At 43.1% G+C, this 26331-nt stretch overlaps 1 protein-coding gene across 3 annotated transcripts; it reads right to left on the bottom strand.

The window, feature by feature from the left end:
• Positions 1-718: 718 nt before the first annotated feature.
• On the bottom strand, positions 719-24770 carry LOC133278052 (merlin-like). Of its 3 annotated transcripts, XM_061470476.1 has the most exons (19): positions 24304-24770; positions 21199-21447; positions 19674-19791; positions 17652-17777; positions 17166-17288; positions 13295-13378; positions 12456-12524; positions 12153-12235; positions 10802-10877; positions 10219-10356; positions 8421-8495; positions 7572-7685; positions 7009-7131; positions 6231-6448; positions 5261-5363; positions 4426-4553; positions 3702-3852; positions 2811-3020; positions 719-1843 (listed from the first exon to the last, which is right to left on the bottom strand). In XM_061470476.1, exons 2-19 carry the CDS (start codon positions 21204-21206, stop codon positions 1808-1810), a joined length of 1983 nt encoding a protein of 660 aa, XP_061326460.1. In that variant the 5' UTR covers positions 21207-21447; positions 24304-24770; the 3' UTR covers positions 719-1807. The 3 variants fall into 3 exon arrangements, with proteins under 3 accessions (XP_061326460.1, XP_061326461.1, XP_061326462.1); XM_061470477.1 differs by lacking the exons at positions 17166-17288; positions 17652-17777 and having other exon boundaries at positions 24304-24769; XM_061470478.1 differs by lacking the exons at positions 17166-17288; positions 17652-17777; positions 19674-19791; positions 21199-21447; positions 24304-24770 and adding an exon at positions 14778-15364.
• Positions 24771-26331: the final 1561 nt, after the last annotated feature.

Raw genomic sequence — 26331 nt, forward strand, 5'->3', positions numbered from 1 at the left:
GGGCAGTTCTCTTTCTCTGTGCCCGATGCCATGATGCAGCTCAGCTACAACAGCAAAAGAAAGCCCCAGCATATATGGCTGAAGAAAGGTACAAGTTTAGTTACCGGTGGCAAGACACCCACACACACAAAAAGGAAACAGGAAAATAAGGACCAGGGAAATTCCAGCGCTCCTCCCCAACCCCAGATCTAAGAATGCCATGTTCAGAGTTGGTTTGTACTGGTTTCCTCTAGGACCATTTCCTATCTCATCACTTTCCAGAGTCTGGCTAATGTTACCTACCCAACCCCCGAGACCTTGACCGGATCTGCCTCTTCAGCCTGACACCTCTGACAGCTTCTCCACCTCACACACAAGGCTTTTCCCAGATGGATCTGAAGATGTATATGTAATAGCCAATAGTCTGCAAACATCTCGCATCAGACAGAGCTGTGAAGAGAATTAACACACCCCACACCCCACCAGCAACTACTCTCAGGGCTGAGAAAATTGACAACAGGACACCACTGCAGTTGGATGTTATGTGCATCCTGCCATGTAACTGTCACAACTGGCAGAGGTCTGAGAACAGAGCAGGCTACAGATACTATCCCCCACCGTGCTCTCAGTCTGTTGCAGATGTGTACATGGGAGATTTGTGTGTTTGTTCTTGGAACTTGCCTTGTTAATGCTGTTGCAATAGTGACACAACATTTACCTCAAAGCTCTTACTAGCAGGTGGAAATGGGAGCTTTTTATTGAATGTATTTTTTTAATCTTAGCTTTTAGAACAAGCTATTTAACAACATTACCATTCATTTTTACAACACATGCTCAACAGTGCTACTACTTCAGCTACAGCTGCTTACTGTCTGCTTCCCCAGGCTGAAGATTTATGGTGAAACAGACAGTTAAACACACACAAAACCAGAAAATGCAAGTAGGTTTTACTAATGAGGCAGACATTTTGCTGCATGCACCTCTCCATCAGAGACAAGTCCAACTTTAGCAGACACCAAGAGCATCTTTTGTCTCTGTCTAATTTGCAAGCTGCGTTACACAGAACTGGGGAAACAAGTTAATGTATGCAAAGTTTGCTGGAGCGGCAAAAGCAACAGCAAGTGCTTGATGGAGTCAGAAACCGTAGAGAGAAGAGAAGCTTTGCATTTCAAACAAAGGATTCCCCCAGGAATGAGAGGTATTTGAAGATGTCCACCTCTACATCTGGAACTGAAAGCTGAGATTTCTCACAGAGAAATGCAAATCAATTAAGTAAACCAAGAAGTGTTTGGGGAGGAAAAGAAAGGATTTGGCAGGCAGACACCAACATGCTGAGCAGCTCTGTGGGACTCCTGTCCCATGGACCTGACTGAAAACATAATTAGTCTATTGTGTAGGTAAACACCAAGCTCGTGGACAATTTTCTTCTCATCCCAAACATCTCCTGGCCACTTGCTGCCTAGCATCCTTTCTACATAAGTACAGTACCATACTGGGAAGTCAGGGCGCAAAAACACCTGGGGGAGGAAGGTTTACTGAAGTATAAAGTGTTTCTTCAAAGTGCATAAGTAGTAAACAACACTCCTCTGGGTTTGTATGTTTACCATTGTACCCAAAGACTCCATGTTACACTGGCAGTTTCAGTGCTCCCAGCTTACATTACCTGCTTGGAAGCTGAATGGCACCTCTCTAGCTAAAGTACCGTGTCTCTTAAGCTGCTGCCTGTCAGGAGACAGAGCTGTGCAAGTGTCCTCATATAGGTGCAGTTTGCAGCAGCCAAAAAAGATGGCCACAATGCCCTACCAGCCTGGTAAGGAAATGAGAGGCTTCAAATGTAGATCACATCCGAGTCGTGCTGCTGAACCTACAGACAAATCAAATAGGAAGAATTAGTTCCATCTTGAACTCCTGCGTAAAACAAAGTAATTCCCTTTGGTCCTGTACTTGCTTTACCTCCAACCCTGAAGCCTTTTGCAAGATGCCCTGCAATAACTTTTTCTTCTTTCTCAAAACCAAGCACCCCTACTATTGGATAGGTTAGGCTTAAAAAGTTGCTTGTAACTTGCATTAGAAAGAGCTGCTTCCTAATCTGTTGCTACACTCAGTTGCTCCTAGTTCTAAGCACACAACCCTGAAGATTCAGGTCTTGAAGGTTATACACTAGAGCCTCTAAATAATCCTAAAACCCCTCAGTTTTGTTAATATAGAACAACAACAAAATACATCAAGCTTTCCTTATTGCCAACACCTTGCACAATTAGCTATTGCCAAGAGAAAGGTGACTTCCTTCCCACTGTTCCAAGACTGCATGTCCTTACAGTTCTTTTCATTCATTAGTGCTTCAGTACTCTTTGACAGGGAACACATTGGAAGAGAACTGAACTTTTGGAAGTCTAGGCACTTACCGGTATCTTATTCCCTGTGCTTAAAAGAGGGATTACCTGGTTTAAGATACCAATAAACCTGATATACAGGCACAATATGTTTTAAGCTCTCTGTACCTTGGAGTGTATTCTCATTTCCAAGCCTGGATGATACAAATAAAATTTAACACAGATCTTTGTACTATGGAGTAGGGCATTTCTGGTTCAGTTACCAACACAGCTTTGCATTCCATCTTAGATCATGCAAAAAACCAGATGGCCTTAAGTTATCAACAGTCCCAAATGGTGCACACCAGTGCAGGGTCTCCAAACTCATTCAACAGCCATGCCTTGACACATCATTTCAGAGGCTGTGACAAAACAGGTCCCTAAAGCCAGGCATTATTGACCTCTCTGAACAATACACTTTCAGTGAGCATTTGGGAATTTACTTACAAAGCTGATTACCTTTATAATCTGTTTTCTAGTTCCTGTGCCCACACTGCTGGCAACCAAGGAATTGGCTTGGAAAGAGGACTTTTCCACTGGCACCGTGTGCTGAATTTTGTTGGTACAAGGCCAGCTGCTTGTAGTATTTAACAAGTAAGCAGGGAAAGGTCTTCGAAGATTTATATCCAATGAATCTCCAGTTTCAAAGGTTTTCATCCACAATGGGGTCTTTAAAAGAGCACATAGAAATTTAATACCCTCTCTATCTCAACTCTTATTAAGCCCAAAAGAACATCAGATACAGAGAGAAAATAAAGGCCATCTTCCCTCATTTTTCCAAGCCTCCATTCTCTCCCTAAAACCACTGACTTGGAGCCATTTTGCTACATGTGGAACAATCTGGAAAGACAAATCCAGCCCTATTCTTGCACTGGCTCAGGAAGAGGCTGGAATGTTTATATAAATAACAAGAAACTTCCAACAGAAATCTGGGTTTAGTTCCTCACTGCCTTGAGAAAAAAAAAAACCACACACCAAGACTCATGACTTTGAGCAACCACAAAGCACGTGAATGAGAATGTGATGCAAACGATGAGGAAACACACCTAAATGTGTTATTAAGTTACAACAATTTAGGCTGCTCCAAGACCTTAAGCCCTTACTGTGATTGCATAATCTGTAAAATAAGGTATTTCTTGCTTATGGTACTGGTATCCTGCCCAGGAAAAACTTCTTGGATGTTTTGACATGAAATTTTCCTTGTCTTTGTTCACACTTTTACTACTTTACTATCAAGGGTACTACAGCATCTGCCTTGAACTGAAACACAGCAATTATATTTGGCACACACATACTATTCTCTTTAATGGCTCATGCTGAAAAGGTGGCAGGTATTTGGGGTATACATACATTTCCTAAGGAGCGATCCAATGATCCCAGGACTTCATTCCAGTGAGAGCAAAGCCCAGACTGTTTTTCTTCTAGTTTCAAAGCATGAATTTCAGATTTCAGTTCTTTCAGTCGATCTTCAAACTTTCTGCTCTTTTCTAAGTAGTCTAGCCTGCAGTCCACATGTTAGAGACAAAAAGCTTATTGGCATGACATAGCTCAAGAACTGGTGTATGTGGAAGGAGGACAGAGGAAGGTCTTAGTTACATTTTGGGGCTTTGATAGGCAGCCCCCTGAACCAGGGAGAAGGGGGTTCACTTCCACCCTTCAGCATTCACACACTTACTTTTTATCAAGCATGTCCTTCCAGACCAAAAGAGGGAAAACAACCTCCATGTATGAGATCAAAGCAATACCATATTTTAACACTAGAGGGAAACTTCTGTCCTCTAACGTGCTGTTAAACGAGCAAAGTTTGCCCCTGACATGAAGCTCTCCAAGCCAGAAGGGTTCTGGACTTAGGGCTTGATGCCACCAGAACACTCTTTGTCTGTGTAAACAGCTAGTCTTACACAGACATGATCCACACCAGCCCAGTGAAAGGCTCCAGACGTATGTGCAAGTAGGAGGCCATCCTGAAACATTAAAAGGGTGAACTGTGATTCCCAGATACTACTTTTTTTTTCCTTTCTGTACTTTCCATGATGAGCATACTCCTTTATTTACACCACAAGCATAATGATACCTTTCTCTCTCTATCTCAAAGGATAGTCTCTTGAGGTCAATGTCCTTCAAATCCAGCTTTATGGATCCTTTGTCAAAGTTGGCATCTCTGGTGTCAACTGGCGAGTATTGTGGGTACTTGACCATGTGCTGAAAGAGGTGACACAATCACTGTCAATGAAATCTGATTGCTCAATTTGGGGTTTATCTCCCCAGTTTCCGCAAGAATGCCATGCTGAGCTACTCCATAAGTTACCTATAGATTCTGAGACACACGGATGCTCCTGCAGCCCTTCCCCTCTACCTGAGTGGCCCCAGATGAACTGCTGAAGTCCGTAACACACAGATACAAGGGCTGAGAAGTATCCTGACTGCAGTGTTCTTATGTATTTCAGCAGACAATGGAAACCCATTCTCAGCAACACTGGAGCAGAGGAGGGAGTTGGGGCATGCAGCTGCCTTCTTGCTGGTGACAGCTTCATCTGCTTTGCCTAAAGACACTCATGGGCTATGTCCAAGCCAGGACAGCTGGCTCAGAACAACAACCTCCACAAGGTATTGCCCAACTGAGGTGGCACAAAGTCAATACTGGGTATGAATGAAGGCAAGACAATCTCTGCTCCCTGAGTCCAAACAGCAGTCCTGCATCTAACTTTTGTCTTGCCTTTCTTCTCATCCTGACTCACTGCCCTGAACAAATACAATTTCCATCCTAGCTACACTGTGTTTAAGTACCACTTGGTCCTTTAGGTCTTTGTCCCCCAGCCGGATGCAGACATGCCACTACTCAGCTTGATGGGGGCTATAAAAATGCAATCTCTGAAGATGAAGTGGTACCCAATAGAGCAGGAACTTACAGGATAATTAATCCTGGTTATGTCTAAGAGTTTCTGCTTTGCTTTCCGTTCAGCCTCTCTGGCTTCATGCAGATCTTGTTTCAGATGCTCTGCTTCCTTGGCTCTGTAAAACAAATACCCTGTCATGAAAGGTTGATGATTTCCAGTATAAAGCAAGACATGGATTTCAGAGCTAGGCACCTCACTAGCTTCCAGAGAACAAGATCCATTATTGTGAGTTATTCCTTTACCCAAACATACTTGCAGTGGGTTGCTCAGATGGAGAACTAAGTGGACACAGCAGGATTGCTTTCAAAGACAATCCTGCTCAAACTGGCTGAAGGAACATGTTTTTCCTACTCCTAATTTCCATGGGCTCAGTTATGACCTGCTGATACAGATGCTCCAGGGTGTCAGAAATCCTTCCCAAGGTGGGGAGAGGTGCAACATAATCTGCTCTTTATTTTGGCAAACTTTTTGGCAGTATCCTAAAAACAAGCAGAAGGCCTTTAATAGCAAGTTAAACATCCTCTGTCAACAGGAGTCTGCTCTGAATCATCAGGCATTATATGGAACACACAAACTCCAAGTGGTTTATGTTCCACAGGAATTTACCTGATTTACAGTTCTCAGAGATCTTAAAAGGATATAAGAGACCACCACTTGGTACTAATAAATGAGAACAGCCTCCTAACTCACAGAGTATACAGACTGGTAAAGGCAGATAGCTAGGCAGCCAGTGCTCTTTTGATAACACTCCACAGCAAATGCATCTGCATTCTGGACCTGTAATACTAAACATCTCTAAAGCTTTGTATCTGATCCTCTGGAAGCTTCTCAATCTGCACCACAACCACCCTGTACCAGGTAAAACAAATAAGATGCAGGAAGGCTTAGTCACTCTTCCTCCAAGGCTTAGCTGAGAAAAGCAGCACATTCTCCACCCAAGCATCCCTGTACAGCCACACAACCTCACTCAAGCAAACCTAACCTCCGGTCAGACTCCTTCACCAGCTTCACTGCTATCAGCTCTGCCTCCCGCATCTTTTGCTCCATCAGGCGTTTCTCCTCCTTGGTTTTCAGAGCTGTGATCTCCAGCCTCTGTCGCTCTTGCTCAGCTTCTGCAGCATTCTGGGCCAGCAATTTTGCCTCTTCTTCTGCAATCTGAGCTTTCTCAGCCAGCAACTCTGCTGCCTCCTGGGATCGGAGCTAAGAAGAAACCATTTTTCTTAGTCACCCTGTCTAGCATCTACAAAACCAGCCCTGAAACAGTCAGAAGAGGATATCCTTTCCCAAAAGATCAAGTGATAAAAATATTATTCCTTAAAACTATAGTAAACATAACTATAGGGTCTGGTGTTCCTCCTCCCATCCAGAATTGCCTCACTTCCTTCCTGCTGCTCACCTCTACAAAGCAAGGAGCTGGACAACGACATCAACCAAAAACTGAAGTTGGCCCCTTCAGTTGCCAGTACACCATGCCCCTTTCTCATAATTTCAGCTTCAAGGTTGCTTCCTTTCTTCCCTCTTTGCATGAAGAAAGCACTCTGAACCAAATACAGGGAGCAAATGGCTCCCAGCAAATGGAGATTATGGCAGATCAAGACTTCCCAGGAATTCCAGCATGCCTTCTCCACCAGCGGTCAGAAACTCTCCAGCCTTGTCCGAGCCATAATTCCTGGTGTCTCACAGGAATCATAAGGAAAAGAAGCTCCTAAACCAAGAAAGGCTGTCAAGCATGAGAATATTCAGACTAATGTGCTACTCACCAGGGCCTCATTGGCCTGCCTGGCTTCATCTTCCAGCTGGAAAAGACGCCTTTCCAGCTCTTCTTTGGCTCGCTCAGCTTCTTCTCGGAGCTGCTTCTCCCTGGCCAGCCTTTGATTCTCCATCTGGAAATAGAATGAGCAATACCACGTCTGTGGGTTCGCAGCAGAATCTCATCTTGGCCAGAGGCAGCACAGCAAATGAATCTAATGAAGAAGGGGCTGCTCTCTAGCTGGTGGACTGATACTCACCAGAGATGCAGTGCTGAAGCTGCTTGCACTTTGCAGCACTGAACTCCTTTAACAGGTAATACTGGTTATTTCAGACCTCTGGAAGAGCACCTGGATCAATCTGTTACATACCCCACATCTTTGCGATCACCGATTCGGTTTCACAAACATCACTTACATCCTCAGATGTTGTATACACACCAGAGCTGTTCCCACATCCAATCCTGCTGCACTTGCTAACCTCCCACACATATTGATGCAGTGCATGGACAGAAAGGGCACCAGCTGGAAAAATAATCAGTATTTTCAACAATAGAGGAGGAGAAAGAACCTACCTTTTTCCTAGCTTTTTCTTCCCTGGCTTGTGCTTTCATTTGCTGGATCTCTATTGAGTCCACTTTTCTTCTCCTCATAAACAGATCATGGTTTCCAATGCACAACTGCAAAATCTGAATATGAAAAGCAAAGCAAATGTGATTTTGACGTACTTGTGCCCCAGCCAGAGATATGAAGAGCCCCACATTGGCCTCACAGGACAGAAGCTCCCTATTCTGACTTCAGCCCTAGTACTGGCAGTTGCTTCCCTTCAAAGCAAATCAGCACGCAGGGCACGCATACCCACGTACATAACAGCTCAGAAAAGTTCATAACAGGAGGTAGAGTTCCTTCTGTCCTTCTTCCATTTCCTGAATAAGAACAGGCAATAGATCTAGGCCATAAGTACAAAAGATGTAGCTGTGGGAACAGTCACCTGCAATGGCCCCTCCACAAGCTCACTGAGAAGTGCCCCAGCCCCTGTGGTTGTGTTAGGAAGCAATCAGTGCTGATGCCAGCTGATTAGGTCCCTTCCTTGTTGCAGCAAAGGAGAAGCAGTAGCTGATTAAGAACCTACAGCAGCCAGACAGGCAGATGCTAGAGTGGCTTTGCACCTTTCCATATGCTACACCCTGTGCTTACAGTATCTGGATTTCCTTTTGTGATTTGGACCTTCTTCCACATCTTGCTTTCCACCCATCATCTCTCCTTCCCAGAGAAGACAAATGTATGCACCCTGACTTCCTGGACAAAACAATCCTCAGGAAAAAAATGCTGAAGCTCAATAGATTTTACAAACACTATTTCTTACTCAGATATCAGTCAGTATTACCAGACTCAGTTTTAAAGAAGGAAAGCAGGACACTTACCAATTTGTTTACTTTGAGTTGAGAGGAAAAGAACTTGAAGACTTCTGCTTTTTTGTCAAGAGGTTTAATAGTTAACTATACAGGCAAAAGAGAAAAAGAAAACACAGTGAGGAGGAAGAAAAACAAAGCTGAAACTATTAATACTAAAGCAAACTTTAGGCCATCTCCACTTCTCTCCAGGGAAGCAGTGATTTATGGCACAAGTGTGGAGAGAGTGATGCAGAAATGTTTTTGCTCAAAAGAATCAGAACCTGGGCTGCTGTTACCCAGGTTCCTTATCTCCTCACACAGCTGGCTATGTTAGAAGATACAGCCTCCCACAGACCCACCCTGGTGCCAGTTTGGATGGTGGTTTTCATAATAAACCCACCTGCACACTTGCACTCTATACTGAGAACATTGGAACAAGCACAGGTTATCAGGAAAACAGAATACATTTAAACCCCAGAAGCAGTCATACACTTAAAAGGGAGAAAACAAACATCTCTGAATAGCAATCACTGCAGGTGTAAACAAATGTATCAAGGCCTGAAGGATGACTTCTTCTGACCGTAACAGTCCTGGAGCTCCTGCTTCCTCACATTTCAGCCCTATCTCCCAAGCTGTTTCCAGAGGACATGAAGAGCTTTCACGCTGCCAGGTCAGCACACAGTTTCACTGATAGATGTGCACAGTTTGGCTGCATAACAAATACAGCTCCATACTTTAAGATCCTGTTTGCCGTGACTCATGGGTTAGCTAGCACTCGATTCCTACAATTCATTTACAATGCAATGTATAATTTCAGGCCAGCTGAGTCACCAAGATCATAATGTCCTACAGCTTGTTTCACCTCGTAGGTAACAACTGGTTGAATATGTTGCCTGGTGAGGAACAGGCTGTGAATGTGTCACCGAGTATAGTGGAGCTTTGATATAGGGCTGTGCAACTTCCCAGCAGTAGGGAGCTAAAGCAGTTCATTTAAAGACCAGAGGGGAAGTTTAATGTCATGTATGGATCAAACTTTTTGGAGGCAGAACTCCTGCCTGATTTAATGTGTGCACATCTAACTCCAGACAGCAAACCTCATCCTCACTGTTTTTCGAAAGGCCTGCAGAAAATGGAACAGGCTGTGCTGTCCTTAGGCTGATGAATTCCAGTACCAGTGTAGTTTTCCTGGCTTTGTTTTTCTGATTATAGCCTTCCATGTAGCCACATGATTTGCAATGAGCCTAAATTTCACCCGCTCCCCACAGTACTTCCTACAAGTAAAAGACAGACTCTGAAATGACAGTGGAATTGCAATGGTAGGGTTGTGCTGACGACCGAAATCATTCACTGACAATCTGACAGAATTCAGGCAGGAAAACATGTGGATCTCCCTGCATGTCTCCTCTTGCCACTGTGCTTCAAAAACCTCATCTACAAGGACAGCTTCTGCATGTGAAAATGGCATTAAGTTTTAACAGATCATCTCATTCCTGCTGAGATAACTGAGGAAGGTGGCATTCATAACATCTATCTTTTTTTAGACAGCAACACACTTGTTTTCAAAGGACAAGCAGCAGGGAGGGAACCAGAACAGAGGGCTCTGCAAGTTTGGAAAGCTCAGAGAAGCCTCTGTCTCCTGGGGGAGCAGAGGATAAACACAGCACATCAGAAAGGCAGGTCTGTTATTTCTAGTGTTGTAACAAAGCTCCCCAGGCTTTCCCCCTTCTCTCCCAGTTTCTTTAAACAGAGACAGCTTTCAGCCTGTTCCAAGAATCCCAGTCCACACCCATGCCCATATAAAAAGAATAATATATCAAAGCCATCATACCTCTTTCTCACTATAGGAAATGTTTCTGATAGCACTCCACTCAAACGACTTATTTGGAGAGAACCTGTTATTAATGCTGTAGATATGAATACCTTTGGCATCAACTCCAAGTAAGAGATCTGTGTGATTTTTATTTTGCTAAAAAAAGCAACAGATACCAGTAAATGCCATTTACAGTGACATTAAACAACCACACACAAGAACCACACTCTAATACACTGAGATTTATCAGGATTTTTAGGAAATTATGTTTCCACAGACTATTGTGAATAATGTCACTGCTAGCTAATAAACCCAGTCTTCCAGGTTGCCTAAAGCAGCTCAAACTTTTAGTCTGCTTCTCCTTCTTCCCCTTTACATACCCAGAGCTACTCAAGACCTCTGTCAGATTGTAAAACATTAACTGGTTTATTCACCTCCTCACTTAGCAGGCAAGTCAACCAAGCCAGGACAATCAGTAGACAACCCACTATCACCACAGAAAACCAGAAGTCAGAATCCCAGATCCAAACTCACTGGAGGGTTTTCACAGGACAGTACCATCATCTACAGCAATTGAAAACTGCTAAAATAAAGCACTTACAGCAATTGGGAAATAATTGACCCCATACATTTCCAAGTCTTGGGCAATTTTCAGGTAGTTCATCTCAGCTTCATCCCTAGCGAATAAGGTCATGGTTATACTTGGAGATTCCTTTCCAACCTTCCTCTCCTAGCTGACTCTAGGTTTCCCATTTAGAAAAGAAGAGGCAATCTGCTCCTTTGTACTTTCTTTAGTTTTCCCATTTTACTTTCAATAATAGAAAAAAGGATAATAAAATGAGCATCGCTAAGGAATACAGTCAAGCTGTACCTATTTTGAATATATATATATATATATGGTGTAATCTTTATTAAAATGCAAGTCCAGTCTTATCCTCATGTTAATGTTGCCACTCCATCATTATTATATCTTGGAAACCTACCCTACCATTGTTTTCCATGACGTGAGGGTATTTCTTTCAGGAAATAGAGTTCATTGAGAAATGAGTCTTGAACAAACTCTAAACAGAGCTTTGGGCAGAGGCCAAAGAAGGGTGAGAATCTCTCCACCCACCGTTCTTCTCCCTTTGAGGTGAGGCATCAGTAAGTCTTGAGGAAAATATTCAATGAAAACAGTGCTAAGAAGTATCTAGAACAGCCAAAGAGAAACTGAACCGAAATGCTAGGAAAGGCTGTCTCTGGGAGCCAGCAGTTCCTACTTCTTGTTTAATTGAATTTCCAGACATGCTGAATGTCTCAAAGTAGCTGTATGTCCACACGGAGTAGCACTAAAACTCAGTCCTGGAACTATGATGCTGTGTCTTTACTGTTTTGATTCCCTGCTAAGTACACTTCCAACTTTTGAGCCACAGTTTTCACAAGGTATAAAATATATCAGATTCATTCTTTTTATCCTAAGGGAAGACTGGTGTGATAAGGCTCCAGAAAGGCAGCTGCTGCATAGGACAGACACACCAGCAACTCCAGGCAGCTAATGGCCTTAAATGAAACTCTTAGGGCTAATTGCAAATTCAACACAACTCGGACCTTCTGCAGGAACTTCCCTCTGCTGGCATACATGGACTCTGATGAGACAGGACTCTTGGTTTCGGTATGTTAGGTCATGAAGCTCTGCAAGAGCCCTCAGCTTCTCTGTTCACTTCAAAGCAAACCCAGTTTACAAGCATCTGGAGCCCTACACAAGATACTTTTTACACCAGATGATGTAAAGATGCTTTTTACCCCAGAATGGTGCGGGTTTTCATCCTTAGTTATAAATTAACCTATTAATATCACAGCTTTGAAACCACAATGCCTTCGCTCATTCTACAAAAGCCAATCTTCACTGAAGACAGCAAGTAACCAGTTACTGAAATGCATGGGATTTACAAAGAGTGAAATAATTTCAGTACCTGGCGATACCCCTGTGCTCAGCATACCAAGCAGTAATCTTTTCTTCCCACATCTCTGCTGTCAGCTGATACTGCCTGAGGACCTACATAGAAAAAGAGGAGTTTGGTTTCCTTTGAAGATACATATACATGTGGTGCCTCTCCCAAGCAACATGAATGCAGCAATGCAGTTCACAGCGTGGTCATTTTACCAAGCTCGGGGCAGATGCAAACATTTTCTAATGCTCTGGTTAATTCCACAGCAATAGCTGTGTTGCAAAGAGTAGACTTAAAGATTTGGCTTTATAAAGAATAAAGACTTACCCTTTTGGGTAAAAGCTCATCATGGGCTAGAAAGCCTGGCTCATGAAAATTTGGGTCATAGTCACCATACTGTCCCAAGAAAAGAAAACATACTTTAGTTTGTCAGATTGAGAATGCTGAAGAACTTGTCACTTGCACAGTTTAATGCAATTCCTTGAGACAAATTTTGATTTATTTCTTTTGTAGACAGGGTAACACCTAATAAACAGGTCCATGGAAGTTCCTTCCAAACTTTGTGTTGTGCATGTGGCTCCATGCATAGGTGGTCTGTAACCTTAGACTTCAGCCTTAGATTGCTGCTCTTGGTAACTGCAGATACGAAGGAATCTTCCATGACTTCATACCCTCCTCTGAACTACAGGCTACGTTCAGGAGTGTAAATTCCCCTACTCATTCTTATAGCTACTCTACATAGATTGGGATGCTAAGAATTTGTGTTCACCTCCTGTCACTGTGCAAGTTTGGCTCTCGGTGGCACGAAGTGAGCTATGTACTGAGAGATCCTAAATCCTTCTATATTGAGATCTGATGTCAGCACCTGCTGTATCCATGGACAGTTTTTAAACCAACAGGAAATAATTCTAGCTGAGAGAAAGATTACTTCACACCATTAGGTCCAAAGAAATCCCTTAAGTTGCAAAAGCATAGTATATATTAGCAAAATCCTTGTAGTGGCATCTAATGCTTATTTTTCTAGCTGAGCCGGTGCCTCCCAGGATGACCAACTTCTTTAACAGCAAATTTTAGCACTGTTGTGTTTTACACACCACCATGTAAATGTGCTGATTAAAAAAGGACAAAAAAAATCTATTTTAAAAAGAGCACTTCTATGCACAAACCTTGGCCTGAACAGCATAAGAAGCCAGCAAAACTGTTGCTTCCGGAGAACAATAGATTTCCTCATCCAGTATTTGTTTCTTAACCTGAATCAAGAGAAAAAGGGAGCAAGTTAAAGAAGCTCAAAGTTGGAACTTAATGTGAGGCTTGAAATGAAACTGGACATGCCCAGACTATAACTTGGCAAACATCACCATTATAAATTAATAACAGTAACAAAATGGCATTCAGAAACACAGGAAGCTTTTATTTAGTATTGCATTTAATGGGGAAAAAAAATCCCACCTTCTGAAAAAGAATGGATTATAAAATTGTTAATTATTATTAATTTAAGTCACTTCAACGATTCTTTCTCTTCCTGCTTTGAAAAAGTTACCTGTACCACATGTAAAACATCAGCTTCTAGACTGGAAGGGACCATCTAGTCAAAGCAGGTCCAACTAGACCAGATTATCCAGGGCCGTCCACCTGACTAATGCTGCCAAGGCCAGAGACATACTGAAAACCATAACCATAGAAAGGTTTGGGTTGGAGGGGCCTTAAGATCATCAGTTCCAACCCACCTGCCATGGACAGGGACACCTCACCCTAGACCATGGCACCCAAGGCTCTGTCCAACCTGGCCTTAAACACTGCCAGGGAGGGAGCATTTACCACTTCTCTGAGCAACCTGTTGCAGTGCCTCAGCATCGTCATAGTAAAGAGCTTTTACTTATCTCCAACCTGAATTTCCCCTGTTTAAGTTTAAACCCATTCCCCCTTGTCATATCACTACAGTTTTCAGTATGTCATATGTTCTCAAGCTTTTCAGATTGAGAGAATAAAGGAGACCCCACAACAGACCAGTTACAGTGGCCTAAGCACAACAAAAACATATGGGCTTAAAACCAAAAGCCCAGTATAAATGGTGGAGTCTATTAACATTCATTTCATTTTAATACACCATGGTGCTACCAAGATCAGAGGTGTAAAAGCTTGGAAGATCCTGCTTGATTTTAAATCAGCTGTGTAATATTTACTTGAAAACCTAGAGGGGAAGGAGAAATTAATCTTCACAAATCCTCCTCTCAGGTGTGATGTATTCAGCCTACTAACAAGCACAAGACTAGGAAATTCTGCATAATACACAGTCTTAAACATTTCCAAGAAGAAAAATCACTTGCGATAGCACGGAGCTCTCTTTACAAATGCACTTTGGCACTGTAGGTATTGTGAACCGAAATGAACCATCAAGAAAGCTTTTCTTTTAAATGTAGTCTCTTGTGAGCACAGTATATGAACCTGAGTAATAGTACAGGGAAAATTCTTTGTAAGCTGTTAAAATGGAAAGAATGAAAAGATTGAAACAAGTTTTCTTCCAAATTGGAAAGCTCCAACTTTCATACTCCATGGTGCAAATCATACTTTGAGAATTCAGAACAACTTCAGATAAATCAGTTCTTACAAGGGCATTTTGTTACGCTTCTTTATGAAGAAGCAAATTACCTGATGTAGAGACAGACAATGTTTAGCTTTAGTCATTTACATTTATTCACACCTTTTTGCAAAAAGCTGTTATGCCACATTAATTTGTAAAGGTCTCAATAGTCAGGAAGAGCCAAAATGTGGAGGCATCCAGATGTCTGTACATGTTTTTCCTATTAGCATCCAGGTGTGATCTGAAGTTCTTATAGTCAGGAAACGCTGCAAGTTCAAATTTGTTTCGGTCTTGTTTTCCTCCTTTGGAATGAGAGGAATTTGCTAATTGCATATCTGCTAGTCAAGGCAGGTTTGAGGAGAAGAAAGTGAACAAAATCAGGATTAAAAGGCTAGGAAAAGAGTTCTGCCCCTCATTCTTTTCCAAAATTAGCTTTAGAAGCAAACTTCCAAGTGGTTAAGGGCTCTGGATGAAGTTCTAGATAGTATAGAACAACAGCATTTTCCCATTACTTCATTAACACATCCTCCTCAGGGAAGAAGTGTGTTTACTGTGTTTATTTACAGATGCAAACCGATTTTACACTCCATCTACTTGCACAAGCACATACTGCTGAAAGCTATCAGAATAAAGCAACACACCAGGAGGCTGTAACTGGCAGAGGGACCACAGCAACTCAGCAGAGAAGCTGGATGTCACAGACATGGGAACAAACAGCTAACCAAGAGGTGACCATCCAAAACTCAATGCCTGGTTATCTATTGCTACAGATACAGCCTCTTTCTGCAGCTATAGAGCCACAGCATGGCTTTTTGTCATTGATGCATCTTAATTCTGATAACAAAGCACCACACACCAAGAATTTGCTCCTTCATCTGCTTTTTAAATGGAGATCCCTAACAGTTTCTGGCACAAAAGAAAACAAGTGGCAAATAAAAAAGCTGCCTCTGCAAAGCTACTACCATCAATGCATGTGTGGGGTTAATTACTGGTTTTACTGGCTTTCATCTTGTGCAAATTTGTAAGAACCACCACAGCCTACAGACCAAGCTGTGTTCACACAGCAGCAGCTCTGCTCTTGAGGACAACACTGTTGTCATGCAGCTCCCCAGTAGATGCCCCTATGGCAGAGCTGAAATGGGTTATCTGTAATGAGGATTTCTCAGAGCTAGGGATTTATCTTGCTAGCATGGGTAGCATGCATCCAGTTCAATGGGGTAGGGAGGACAACTCAAACTGGCTAATGTCACTGACAACAACTAAGTGTGTGCAAGTCTGGATGTTCAGAATACCAACCCTATACCCCTATACCAAGGGAAGAGCATTTCTCATCCAGGGGCTATCAGACAATATGATGATGCCTCCGTACTTTGTCTTTCAAAGGATCACACACTATGGTCAGTCTTGTGGTTTGAGTCCTAGCTGTGTGTGCTGCTTCACTCCTTTTGAAACTTGCTACATGAATCTGCATTTCAGAATGGCTATCAAATTCTATGCTCTTTTTTCCCCCCAGTCCTAAATGAAAGTTGGAGGACAGGTGAGGAGTTCTTGTTTTCTAGTGATTGTGCCGTCTACAGTCATACACAAGATCTCCCAGTAATCCCCTGGGCTATTTTTAGGAACTGGCAAGTTTTATTTTCAGGGATAGGCTGTAGTCACAGGTCTTGCTCTATCTGCAGCTGATATGGGTGAAAAAGTTTCTCACGCCCAACTGCTTACCACCATTCCTTCCCCCTGCTCCACCTTCACATCTGCCACCATGACTGCTTGTGTAGTCACCCCCCCACACTGTGTACATCTAATAACAGGTCTCTTCTAATCCTGCTCATTTTGAAAGAACTAGGTTAGGGAATGGTTTCATGAGAGGTTATACCAGCAGGGCTAAGGCAACAATGACAGGGAGCTGTTGAGACTCTCTTCATCCAATTTAGCTGCAGCCAGAGCAGACCAGATGACACAGTCTTCAAGATAACTTCTGGAGCTGATAAAAATGATGGCTTCATCCTTTCCCAGCACTGACCAGTTAGTGCAGAAGCCACACAGCTCTTCAGAGCCAACCTTGCATGGCTTTTCTTTTTAAATATATACTACAGGAGCAAAACAAGTCTGGAATGTCCATCTGGGGAATTATCACCCAAAAAGCAACGTGTAAAAGTCATTTTACATGAAACTACAGGTCTCGGCAATTTAACTCCCATTCCTAGTACAAACAGTAAGAGAAGCCATCAAGAGAACAAAAACCTGAAGAAGGAGAGCAACATTCAGCTTTACCAGGACACAACAGCACAGCAGTCAGGAGAGATGTTTGTATTCATAAAAACAAGATCTTTACAGAGACACTGATACCGCTGAAGCCAGCAAAATCGTTGAGACTACAGCTGCCGACAAGACCAAAGACCATACAAAAGCATTGGGGTAAATACAGAAGGAATTCATGTTTAAAAATTGTTTCTGACCTGAAGGAAGAACAAATGCTGGGTAATTTCCTGTAATAGTTCCTCTTCTACCTTCTCTGGGTAGAATTTAGCCAAAAAATGAAAGCTAATGGGATCTTCCTTGGGGATTTCTTGATCTAAAACCTGTTTACAGATAAAATAAAATCAGCAGCAAAAATAGTACATAAGTGTCTCAAAATAATATTCCAGTGGAAAATCAGAAAGCAGACAATAACCCACTCAATGCAACCTTTACATATTTTAGAAGAGAGGGCAATGCTGAGCTTTAATCTACTAGCAATCAGAACATCTAATGGTGATTGCTCTGTGATCCTTCAGGTCACATATAACAAAAGCAATCAGACCAGAACAAACTTCACTCTTAAAATAATGATACCATCTAAAATGGAGCTTTCGTGTAACACATTCCCCTTCAGCTCCTGTGCTTAAATAAGTAAATCTTTTTATAAGAAGAAAACTGCTACGTTGATATTTTGTTTCCTATACCTTTTTGTCCATCTTTAACCAGGTGCACATTCCTTTTATTGTGTACTGCAAGCCAAAGAACCACGTCTCCCTTAAACCAAGTGCTCGGCACACCAGGTCAAACAAGTCCTTTCCCTTCCACTTCATCTAAAAGAGAAAAGAAAATTCAGAAAAACAGGTATGTCTTGAATTTGCTTCATTTTAGTCAGGCCAAATAGGCTACCATTTGCCTTTCTCCTATGAACTCTTATTTGACCTTTAGCTTTTCAATGAAATATGCCTACTGCTGTCTACAAAGATGCAACAGCTACCACGCTCCACCTCTCCTCTTCCTCTCCTCCACAGAAACATTCATAGAGCAGCTATAGTCCTTTAACCACAGCATCAAGGACTTTCCGAGCATGGGGAATGACAACTGTACTACTGATGTCCTAGGACATGGCAAGGCTTCATTAGTATTTGTAAAATCTCATTCAATAGTTTATACAAATTGGAGAGACTGAGAGGGGGCCAGGGGAAATCAAAGGAGTGTCAGGGCACAGGGAAGAAATGCCAAACAGTGAAAGAAAATCCACCTTTCACATACCTTAGTTATTTCTGTGGCACCAAGCCAAGCCTTTATGCTACTCTGATTTAAATGAACAGAAGTCTCTCTTCTAGAGTAATTTAGTAGCCAGGCTCCACCCACAGCAAACTTTGCTTAAAGGCTCCAGAATTCACACATGGATGAGGCCTCATTTTTGCACTGAGGAGGCTGCACATCTGTTTCTTCTATTTGGCTACATGTTAAAAAGATGATTTTGTCTATTTGCTTTGGTCCACCATGAAAACTTGGGGGGGGGGGAACGGGACAGGACAATTTTTAGGTAATATCTGGATGGAAAGCAGAAAATCATCCCAGAAGAACAATACTTGGGGAGAAGGGAGAGATAGCAAAGGAAGGAATACATTAAGCTGGATTTGTTAACAAGAACTTTGATCTCTAAATCAAGTTTTCCAAACCCTTTATTTTCACTGATCTAGAATACTTGCAGGGAGAGCTGTAGGTCACATCAGTGAGCTGCTTGTGAGTAATCTGTTCTGTCTCTGAGGGACATAGTAAATGAAAATACTAAATGCCCCACAAGACAGTCAAGTGTCTTACTAGAATTGCCAGTCCCATTGGACCTCAGTTTTCAAAATCCTCTTCTCCCAGTAACTGTGTGTCTTCTTGCTTTTGCTGGATGATTAGGAATTAATCAGGCACAGTTCTGTCTCCTCAACAGCGCAGCCCAATTCATTTAGCAATTCCTCACTTGCTGCATTTATTTTCTTCCGTATTTTCCTGCAGTCATGGTTTGTCTATCCAATTTACTAGGGTGCCATAACTACCAGAAGAAAAGCTAGCTTTTTCATTTGATCATTTTTGCCTTCTGCCCAGAGATACAAAACAGCCATAGTAGTTAAATAAACTGGAGTTTACAAATGGGAAATTTGAAGAGAACATCCCATATCAGCTGAGTGTAAAAGTACCATTTTATAACTTACTTTACAAGCAACATCTTAGGTTCAGCTCTGACCAGAGTTCTCTGTCAAAGCTGCTCAAGGATGCTGTGAATGCTCCATCCCTGGCAGTGTTCAAGGCCACGCTGGACGGAGTCTTGGGTGACACGGTTTAATGTGAGGTGTCCCTGTCCATGGCAGGGGGGTTGGAACTGGGTGATCTTAAGGTCCTTTCCAACCCAAACCATTCTATGATTCAAAGTATATACACAAAGTATATACACAAACAAGTCCTGCATCATGTGCTGGAACGCTTATGAAGAAAGCGGGCTTACTGCTAACTTAGCAGTGTCACAGTCAAATGAATTTCATGGAACTGCTTTAAATCCTGACCAGTGCTGTTTAAAAGAATGCATCTCAGCCTGAGTAATCCATTGCTTCTAAAAATAACAGATCAGTTTTAAGGCCATCCAGAACTGATAACCTGAACATTTCAAATGTATGTCTTGCTCATACAAAGGTCAGTTTCCATCTTTCTGGCATACTGCTGAGGACTCTTACCTCACAGCTGAACTCCATTTCAGCATCCACTGTTACAACTTTGACTTTAAAAGTCTTTGGTTGTTTCTTCTTCAGGCCTCGGATGGACATATTTTTTAGTTTATGAGGACAGCCACACCTGAAATCAAACATGCATTACCTTTAGGGCTGGAAATCCAGTAACATTTTCTTGGCTAGATTCCACAGCAGGACAAATCCAAACTTGCAGAATAAAGTCACCTCTAAATATGCATTTAAAATTCAGTTTGATCTTTAAATTTAGCTTGCACCTGAAAATAAATTGCTCCAAAATGTCATTCCAGCCTTTCCTCAGACCCTGGCAAACACTGGGTTCCTACAGTACTAGAAAGAACATCATTCAGACCTCATATTGCAAGATCCAGGGGCTTGCCTCTCATTACGGCTGAAGACATCTAGGGAACCTTCAGTCCAGTCCTCATGCTCCATGCAAGCACCCCCATCCATGCAATTCAGCAGTCTCTTACAACAAGACTCTGCAATGGATACAATACTTGGCTTTTGAATAATGCCAACAGAAATATGACATTCCTCATCCCTTTTATGTATCTAAGCACAATTTCCTTTCTCAAAGGTCTGTGTGGCATGTACCAGCGGAAGCTCCACTTGTAAAACAGTAAAGTGCTACATCACACAGCAAAACCTTATGATGCCAAACCCAACTCAGTCCTTTTCCATTAGTTATGGCACCTTGAGCCACTAACCTACTGAGTTTCTTTACAATATGAGATCTTCACTCCCCGACATGATACAAATGCCAAGAATAACTGCAGTGACATTAAGCTGAATTTACCATGTTCTCTTGAGCATACTAACTCATTGTGACAAAAGTTAATTTTCCCAGTGGGCTTCTAGTGAAATGAATTTAATTTTGCAGAAGCCTACAGAATATGCCTTCACAAATCTAATATTCTAAGAGCTACTGACTGCATGCCATCAAGAAAACTGATATGTGCTATTTCCACAGCCACAAGGGTTTTGTGGATACCATTCAAACCAAATGTTAAAAGCTGAGGTTAAATGACAGTGACAATCTGCACTATGCAGGTCTCAGGTGTTTATTTCTGAGCACATGAAATCAGCCTGCAAAGTTTTCTTCTTTTTACTTTATAAAAAGAACAGCTCAGACTTGCACAACCCAGTTAATATCTGTGAACTATATAGGTCAAGAAGAGGCTGAGGCATTCTTGGTTTCCTACAATGTAAGACTATTACCCTGTGGCAGACTTCCAGTCTCTCCTTAAGGAATTCCAAAATAAAGTTCTAGCTTAAACTGAAAGGTTCCATTTGTCTGAACCTGTCAGGATTTTATACATTATCTTGTCCCCTTCTTTGCTTCTGCTGATCTCAAAACTGGATTCCAAATGTACCGATTATTTTCAGCTTACCCTTGTATGTGCCCCTCAACCAGGAATTTGAAGTAGCTAAAGAGGAGGTAAAAGGTATATGGAAGTTTTTCTTTTCAAATTGTAAGGAAGCTGAGGCAGAGAACAGATGAGTCAGTTACCAAATCATATGGACATCCGCAGTAGAGTTCAGAACAAGTACTGGAGACAACTCAGAGCAGGGAAGAAAGGCTCAGGTGGAAATCCATCTTCCTGACACCACTGAGACCAGTTGAGGAGTCCTCTCCCTCCAGTCAGCTGTGGTAAAGCTTCTGCTGAAGTCTTGTCCAGCTGTGGGGCAACACACTTGGGAAAGATAATGGGTGAACTGGAGAAAATCCAAAGGAGAGGTCCAAGGGCTACAAAATAATCTGTGGTAAAATGAAAGTCGTGGTTAGTAGAGAGCAAAGGGAAAGGCGTGATAAAACACTGTAACATCTGCTCTTCCTGACCACAATGGTTAGAACAAGGAATAATAGGCTTAATTAAGTTGCAGACAGGTTGAGGGAAATTCACTAATAACAGTATGATGATGCTGGGAAAGCGTAGGATGGAATTTCTATCTTTCTGAACTTCTATCCAAACAGTATGACAGTATCTGCTCCCCACCTCAAGATGCAGGCAACCACATGCCCCTAAAGCACTCTCCCCAACTTCAAGTGTTCTCAATTAAGGGAAAAGGAATATTTAAAACCCAGAAAATTACCATGGTAGAATGGTGTGATGTGGCCACAGTAATATTAACAAGGAGAGCATCACGTGAAGGCACCCAAAAGCAGTAATTATTCCAGTAATGTCATTTGATCTCTGATCTGCAAGCTGCAGCACAGCTACCAGGAAAAATCCATGTTAACCTGTGACATTCCAAAGGTCTTTCCTGACCAGTTTTCCTCAAAACCAGGGATTTACTGTAAATAACTGTACCACTGGATACAGCAGTTGAAGCACGAGAACGACAAACTACAACGCTGGAAACAACTCCTTCTGTGAGTTCTAGAAGAAACACTAATGGATGATGACAAAGAAGAAAAAAGCTTCACAATTCATTATTAAGATGTAATTTGAAACAGGATTTAAACAGGAACTTAGGTTTAGGGCCAGTACAGAACATTCTCAAAGAGTTTCATATGGAAAATGCTGAACCGATAAAATTGAACTGCAAAAGAATGTACTCATTTTCTCAAAATATGACAAAAATACTGGAGCCCTTCACTTTCCCTTTGAAGTACTTCCTTTTTCTTCTATAACCTGGTTGAAATGACAATATAATTTGTTCAACATTTCCAATAGCTTTTTTTTTTCCTTTCCAGAATTTTTATTCCATGGAAAAGTACATTCTGACTCACAGTGAAAAGACATTTTTGAATATCAAATTTTCCCAAGAAATGTAAACTGCATTTTAATCAATAGCACTGGTAAAGAAATAGAAAATGTTTTCACACTGAATAGCTTAAATGAGCGTCAGATACTGTCAACATAAGCAAAAGCACTTAAAAGTCAAGTTTTTTTGGAAAATAACTTTTTCCTAAGTTACTTCCTAAGATTCCAAGTAAGAGGAATCTTGCCGAATAAGACAATCTGGGTATGCAATCTTTTGTTAAAGTGCAAAAGCAATCTACCCTCTAGATCCCTGCTAATAACAACACTTAACTGTGAATCATGTGCAACGTGTTTTCAAGATAGAGTTTCTGTCACTGAGCTCCAAGTGATTTATTTCTGCAGTTGCCTCAGGGACCTAAGCTCAAGACCCAGAAGCAGTGAAATGCGATAGATCAGAGCGTGCCATAACCTTACCAAGTAACACATTAATCCAAAATAGGGTGGGATGATAAAAAGATTCCTGTCCAGCCAGAATCTGGGAACAGTTCAGAAGCTGTGAACGTCCACAGCTTCTCCTGCACCTCATGAAAACCAGCAGAAAGATGATAAAAGCTTTGCTTGATGAGGGGAACAGAAGTGCAGTGCTGAGGAATATAATTTGCAGGAGCTAAACAGTCCTGACTCTGCCTTTTAGGGTGTTCATATCAAGATGAAAGAGCTGCCATCCACCAGCTCTGACTCGATTACAGTCTTCTTCAGTCTTGACGATGACAAACTAATGCCTGAGCAAAACATGGGGGTGCAAGGGAAACTGGGAACAGCAGGCAATAGCTGGAAGAACTGGCAAGGCGACTCTTGCAAGGACTGATGCTTATCTATCACAGCACTAGATGGGCAGTGGTATTACATCACTGTGCTGCATTCTATCAATATGGGCAATAACCCACACATCAGCTGCCACTTCCAGTATTAAAATGACAAAGAAGGAAAAAAATAAATCAGCACATGCACACACAGAGGCCAAGCTCAATGAATTCACCAGAATTCAGTACATTAGAGACAGGTAAATACACCAGTGAGCAAGCTGCAATTAACCTTCCCAAGAGTAAAAGTACTATTTACTTTCAGTTTAACATTCCCAAGGATGCTTTCCAGGGCTCTCTATAGGGTATAAACATTTCCCTTCACATGGCACTTGCTGTCAGTGACAACAGTGAGCTATTACCATCCAATCACACTTGGGTCAGCCACACTCTGTTCCCACACCAACAGAAAAGCCAACCACACTTTTTAAGGTGAGACCTCCTTAGTCTCAGCTGCAGACATGTTAAGAATTAATAGCAATTGTGAAACCCCTCTGTTACCCCCTCCAAAAGCAGTCTGCCCTTAAAGACCAGTACTGCACAGGGGCAGCAACTGTACCAGCTGCTAGCAAAGTCCTTACACAAGCTAGAAATACAAAAAAACCCTTTGGAGTGCAGCATGGTTTAGAGAAACAAGGTTTGAGAAGTGTTTTAAGAGGCACCAACAGAAGATGCTTGAAGCCTCAACTGCAAAAGTACATTAACACAGCTCCTACTACAATTTGGAAGTCTCCTGTCATCGCTGAGGTGTTTACTGCTCCTCTTCATCCCAAATTCCCCTGACTCACTCTCCCAGCTCCTGAATTTTGATACTTAAGCTCAGAAATTAATGCAAGCCATTTGAATGCAGACAATACAGGAAAGCTCTGTGGGCTTTTTACCATTGTTGACTCACACTTCTGCCTGCGCTCCCTGCCCTGCCCAAGTAGCAATTTAAGCAAAGAATTTGCTGCTTTAAAATGGGTCAACGACATAAAGGTTTTTCCTTAGTTCCCAATCTACAAAAGAAGTTATCTGAAGTCACCAGCTGGAATCAGAACTTACCTCACAGATCATTTTCGGAAAGCAGATAAGGAAAAATCAGTTCTTTTGAATCCAAATGTCCATCTTTTCCAGCAGGCATCAGTATCCAGCCCTCACAAGTTCTGCCACTGAAAATAAAACCCAGGAATAACTTTTATACTTGATCCCCTTTCCTTTGTTTCCTATGAACTGCAGCATGTTAGCGCCCTCTGAAAAATCAAAGGATTGCTTTCCCAGGTGATATGAAAGGCTCTTAACCATTTCCTGCCTGGGCCAGCAAGACTCCTCCCAACTTCTCGCCACTGCAATTCACCCAGTAAGGCACTAAAATAAGAGAAACCCACGAGTCTTGCCTTGGAGAGCTGCAAGAACTGATAATGAGCTTCCAAATAACTCCTTTGAGCGTATCTGAACAAAGGATTTCAGCAGTGTCTCCCCCCATACAAAGAACAGCCTGGTCGCACCATACCCAACCACCTTAAAAAGGGAAGGAAGCCGCACAGTGCTGTCCTGCGAAGTAAACACGCTTCCCTACCTGCCCTCTTCTATGGTGAGTGCTGATGGGACAGTACCACCCAAGGAACCTGAAAAGTGAGGGGCGAAGTACTTGCCCGAAGGGATGGTCGTAGCCTGAAGTCACAGGAAGAGAAACCACCAGCCCCATGAGCTGCCAGGGCACATTACCTCAAATGCAACAGCAGAGTAAAGACCTTTTCTTTGCCATTATTTAGTTTGTAAGGTGGGGGGGGTGTTCCCTTATTTAGTGATTTTTTTGGTGGGTTTTTCCCCCCTTCCATTTTTAGATACAGACGCTGAATTGGGTACACATGATCAAGGACAGCAGGCCAGCTGTCCCTTCATAGAGGCTACAATCATTCTGTATTTACATGGCAAAACCTCAAGATTTGGCTCATCTATGTAACAGCAGGGGGAGGAGCACAAATCTGCCTCCTGAGGTGCCTGTTGGCACCTCCACACAGGGACTGTGCTGGGGACCAGCTTCACCCTGAGGGTGAACAACAGCACCTCAGCTCTCACAGCTCAGCCTCCTCTCCTCCTCCTTCCACCACCCCCAGTCCTGCTGCAAGCTGTGTCCGGCCCTGCAGCACAACCGCTGCTGAACGTACACCCACATCAGTCATTTATAGCAGAAACCAGGCTGGATTGAGCTGTGCGAACCCAAAGACCAGGTGCAGGGCAAGTCTCTCTACAGGCAGCAGCTGCCTAAGGCAGCAGAGCCCGCAGCCAGCACCCTCTACAGCGGTCTCCCCTAGCTATAAGCTCAGGCAGGTTCCCCTCTGCCTAGGGCATGATAAAGCCCTCGTTTCTATCATCTTTAAGCTCCCACTGATCGATCACACAGCCCCACTCACACACAGCCCCACTCACACACAGCCCCACTCACACACAGCCCCACTCACACACAGCCCCACTCACACACAGCCCCACTCACACACAGCCCCACTCACACACAGCCCCACTCACACACAGCCCCACTCACACACAGCCCCACTCACACACAGCCCCACTCACACACAGCCCCACTCACACACAGCCCCACTCACACACAGCCCCACTCACACACAGCCCCACTCACACACAGCCACCTCAGTCCCTATCACTCCACTGATGAGGCCCGCTGCCGCCTGCGCCTTTAAATGCTCCCAGGAGGCCCCGCCCCTTCCTTCCGCTGGCCCCGCCCCGCTGCCGCGCGGCTCTTCCGGGTCTGCCGCTTCCGGCTCCGGTTCCGTAGGGCCTCTGAGGCGCAGCGGCGGCGGTGAGGGGTTGTGTGGTGCCGGGCTATGGGGTGCCGTGGTGTGGGGCGGTCGTCGGGCTGGAGCCGCGCTCTAGAGGGTGCTGAGGCACAGCCCGGCATCCGCGGGACAGCGCCGGTCTCTCAGCCGTGATGGCGGGGGGTAGCTGAGGCAGGGCCTGGTGCGGAGCGCTGTGGAGAGCCGGGGGGCGGAACGCTCCAGACCTGTTCGAACTCCCTCTGCTGTGGAGATGTTGTCTGTCTCTTGGCGGCCCGGCAGCTCCCTTGTGTTCTGA

Source organism: Pezoporus flaviventris, unplaced genomic scaffold, assembly GCF_033815535.1.
Source record: "Pezoporus flaviventris isolate CSIRO_AGI_PZ_B2104156 unplaced genomic scaffold, CSIRO_AGI_Pfla_v1 ptg000063l, whole genome shotgun sequence".
NCBI lineage: Eukaryota > Metazoa > Chordata > Aves > Psittaciformes > Psittacidae > Pezoporus > Pezoporus flaviventris.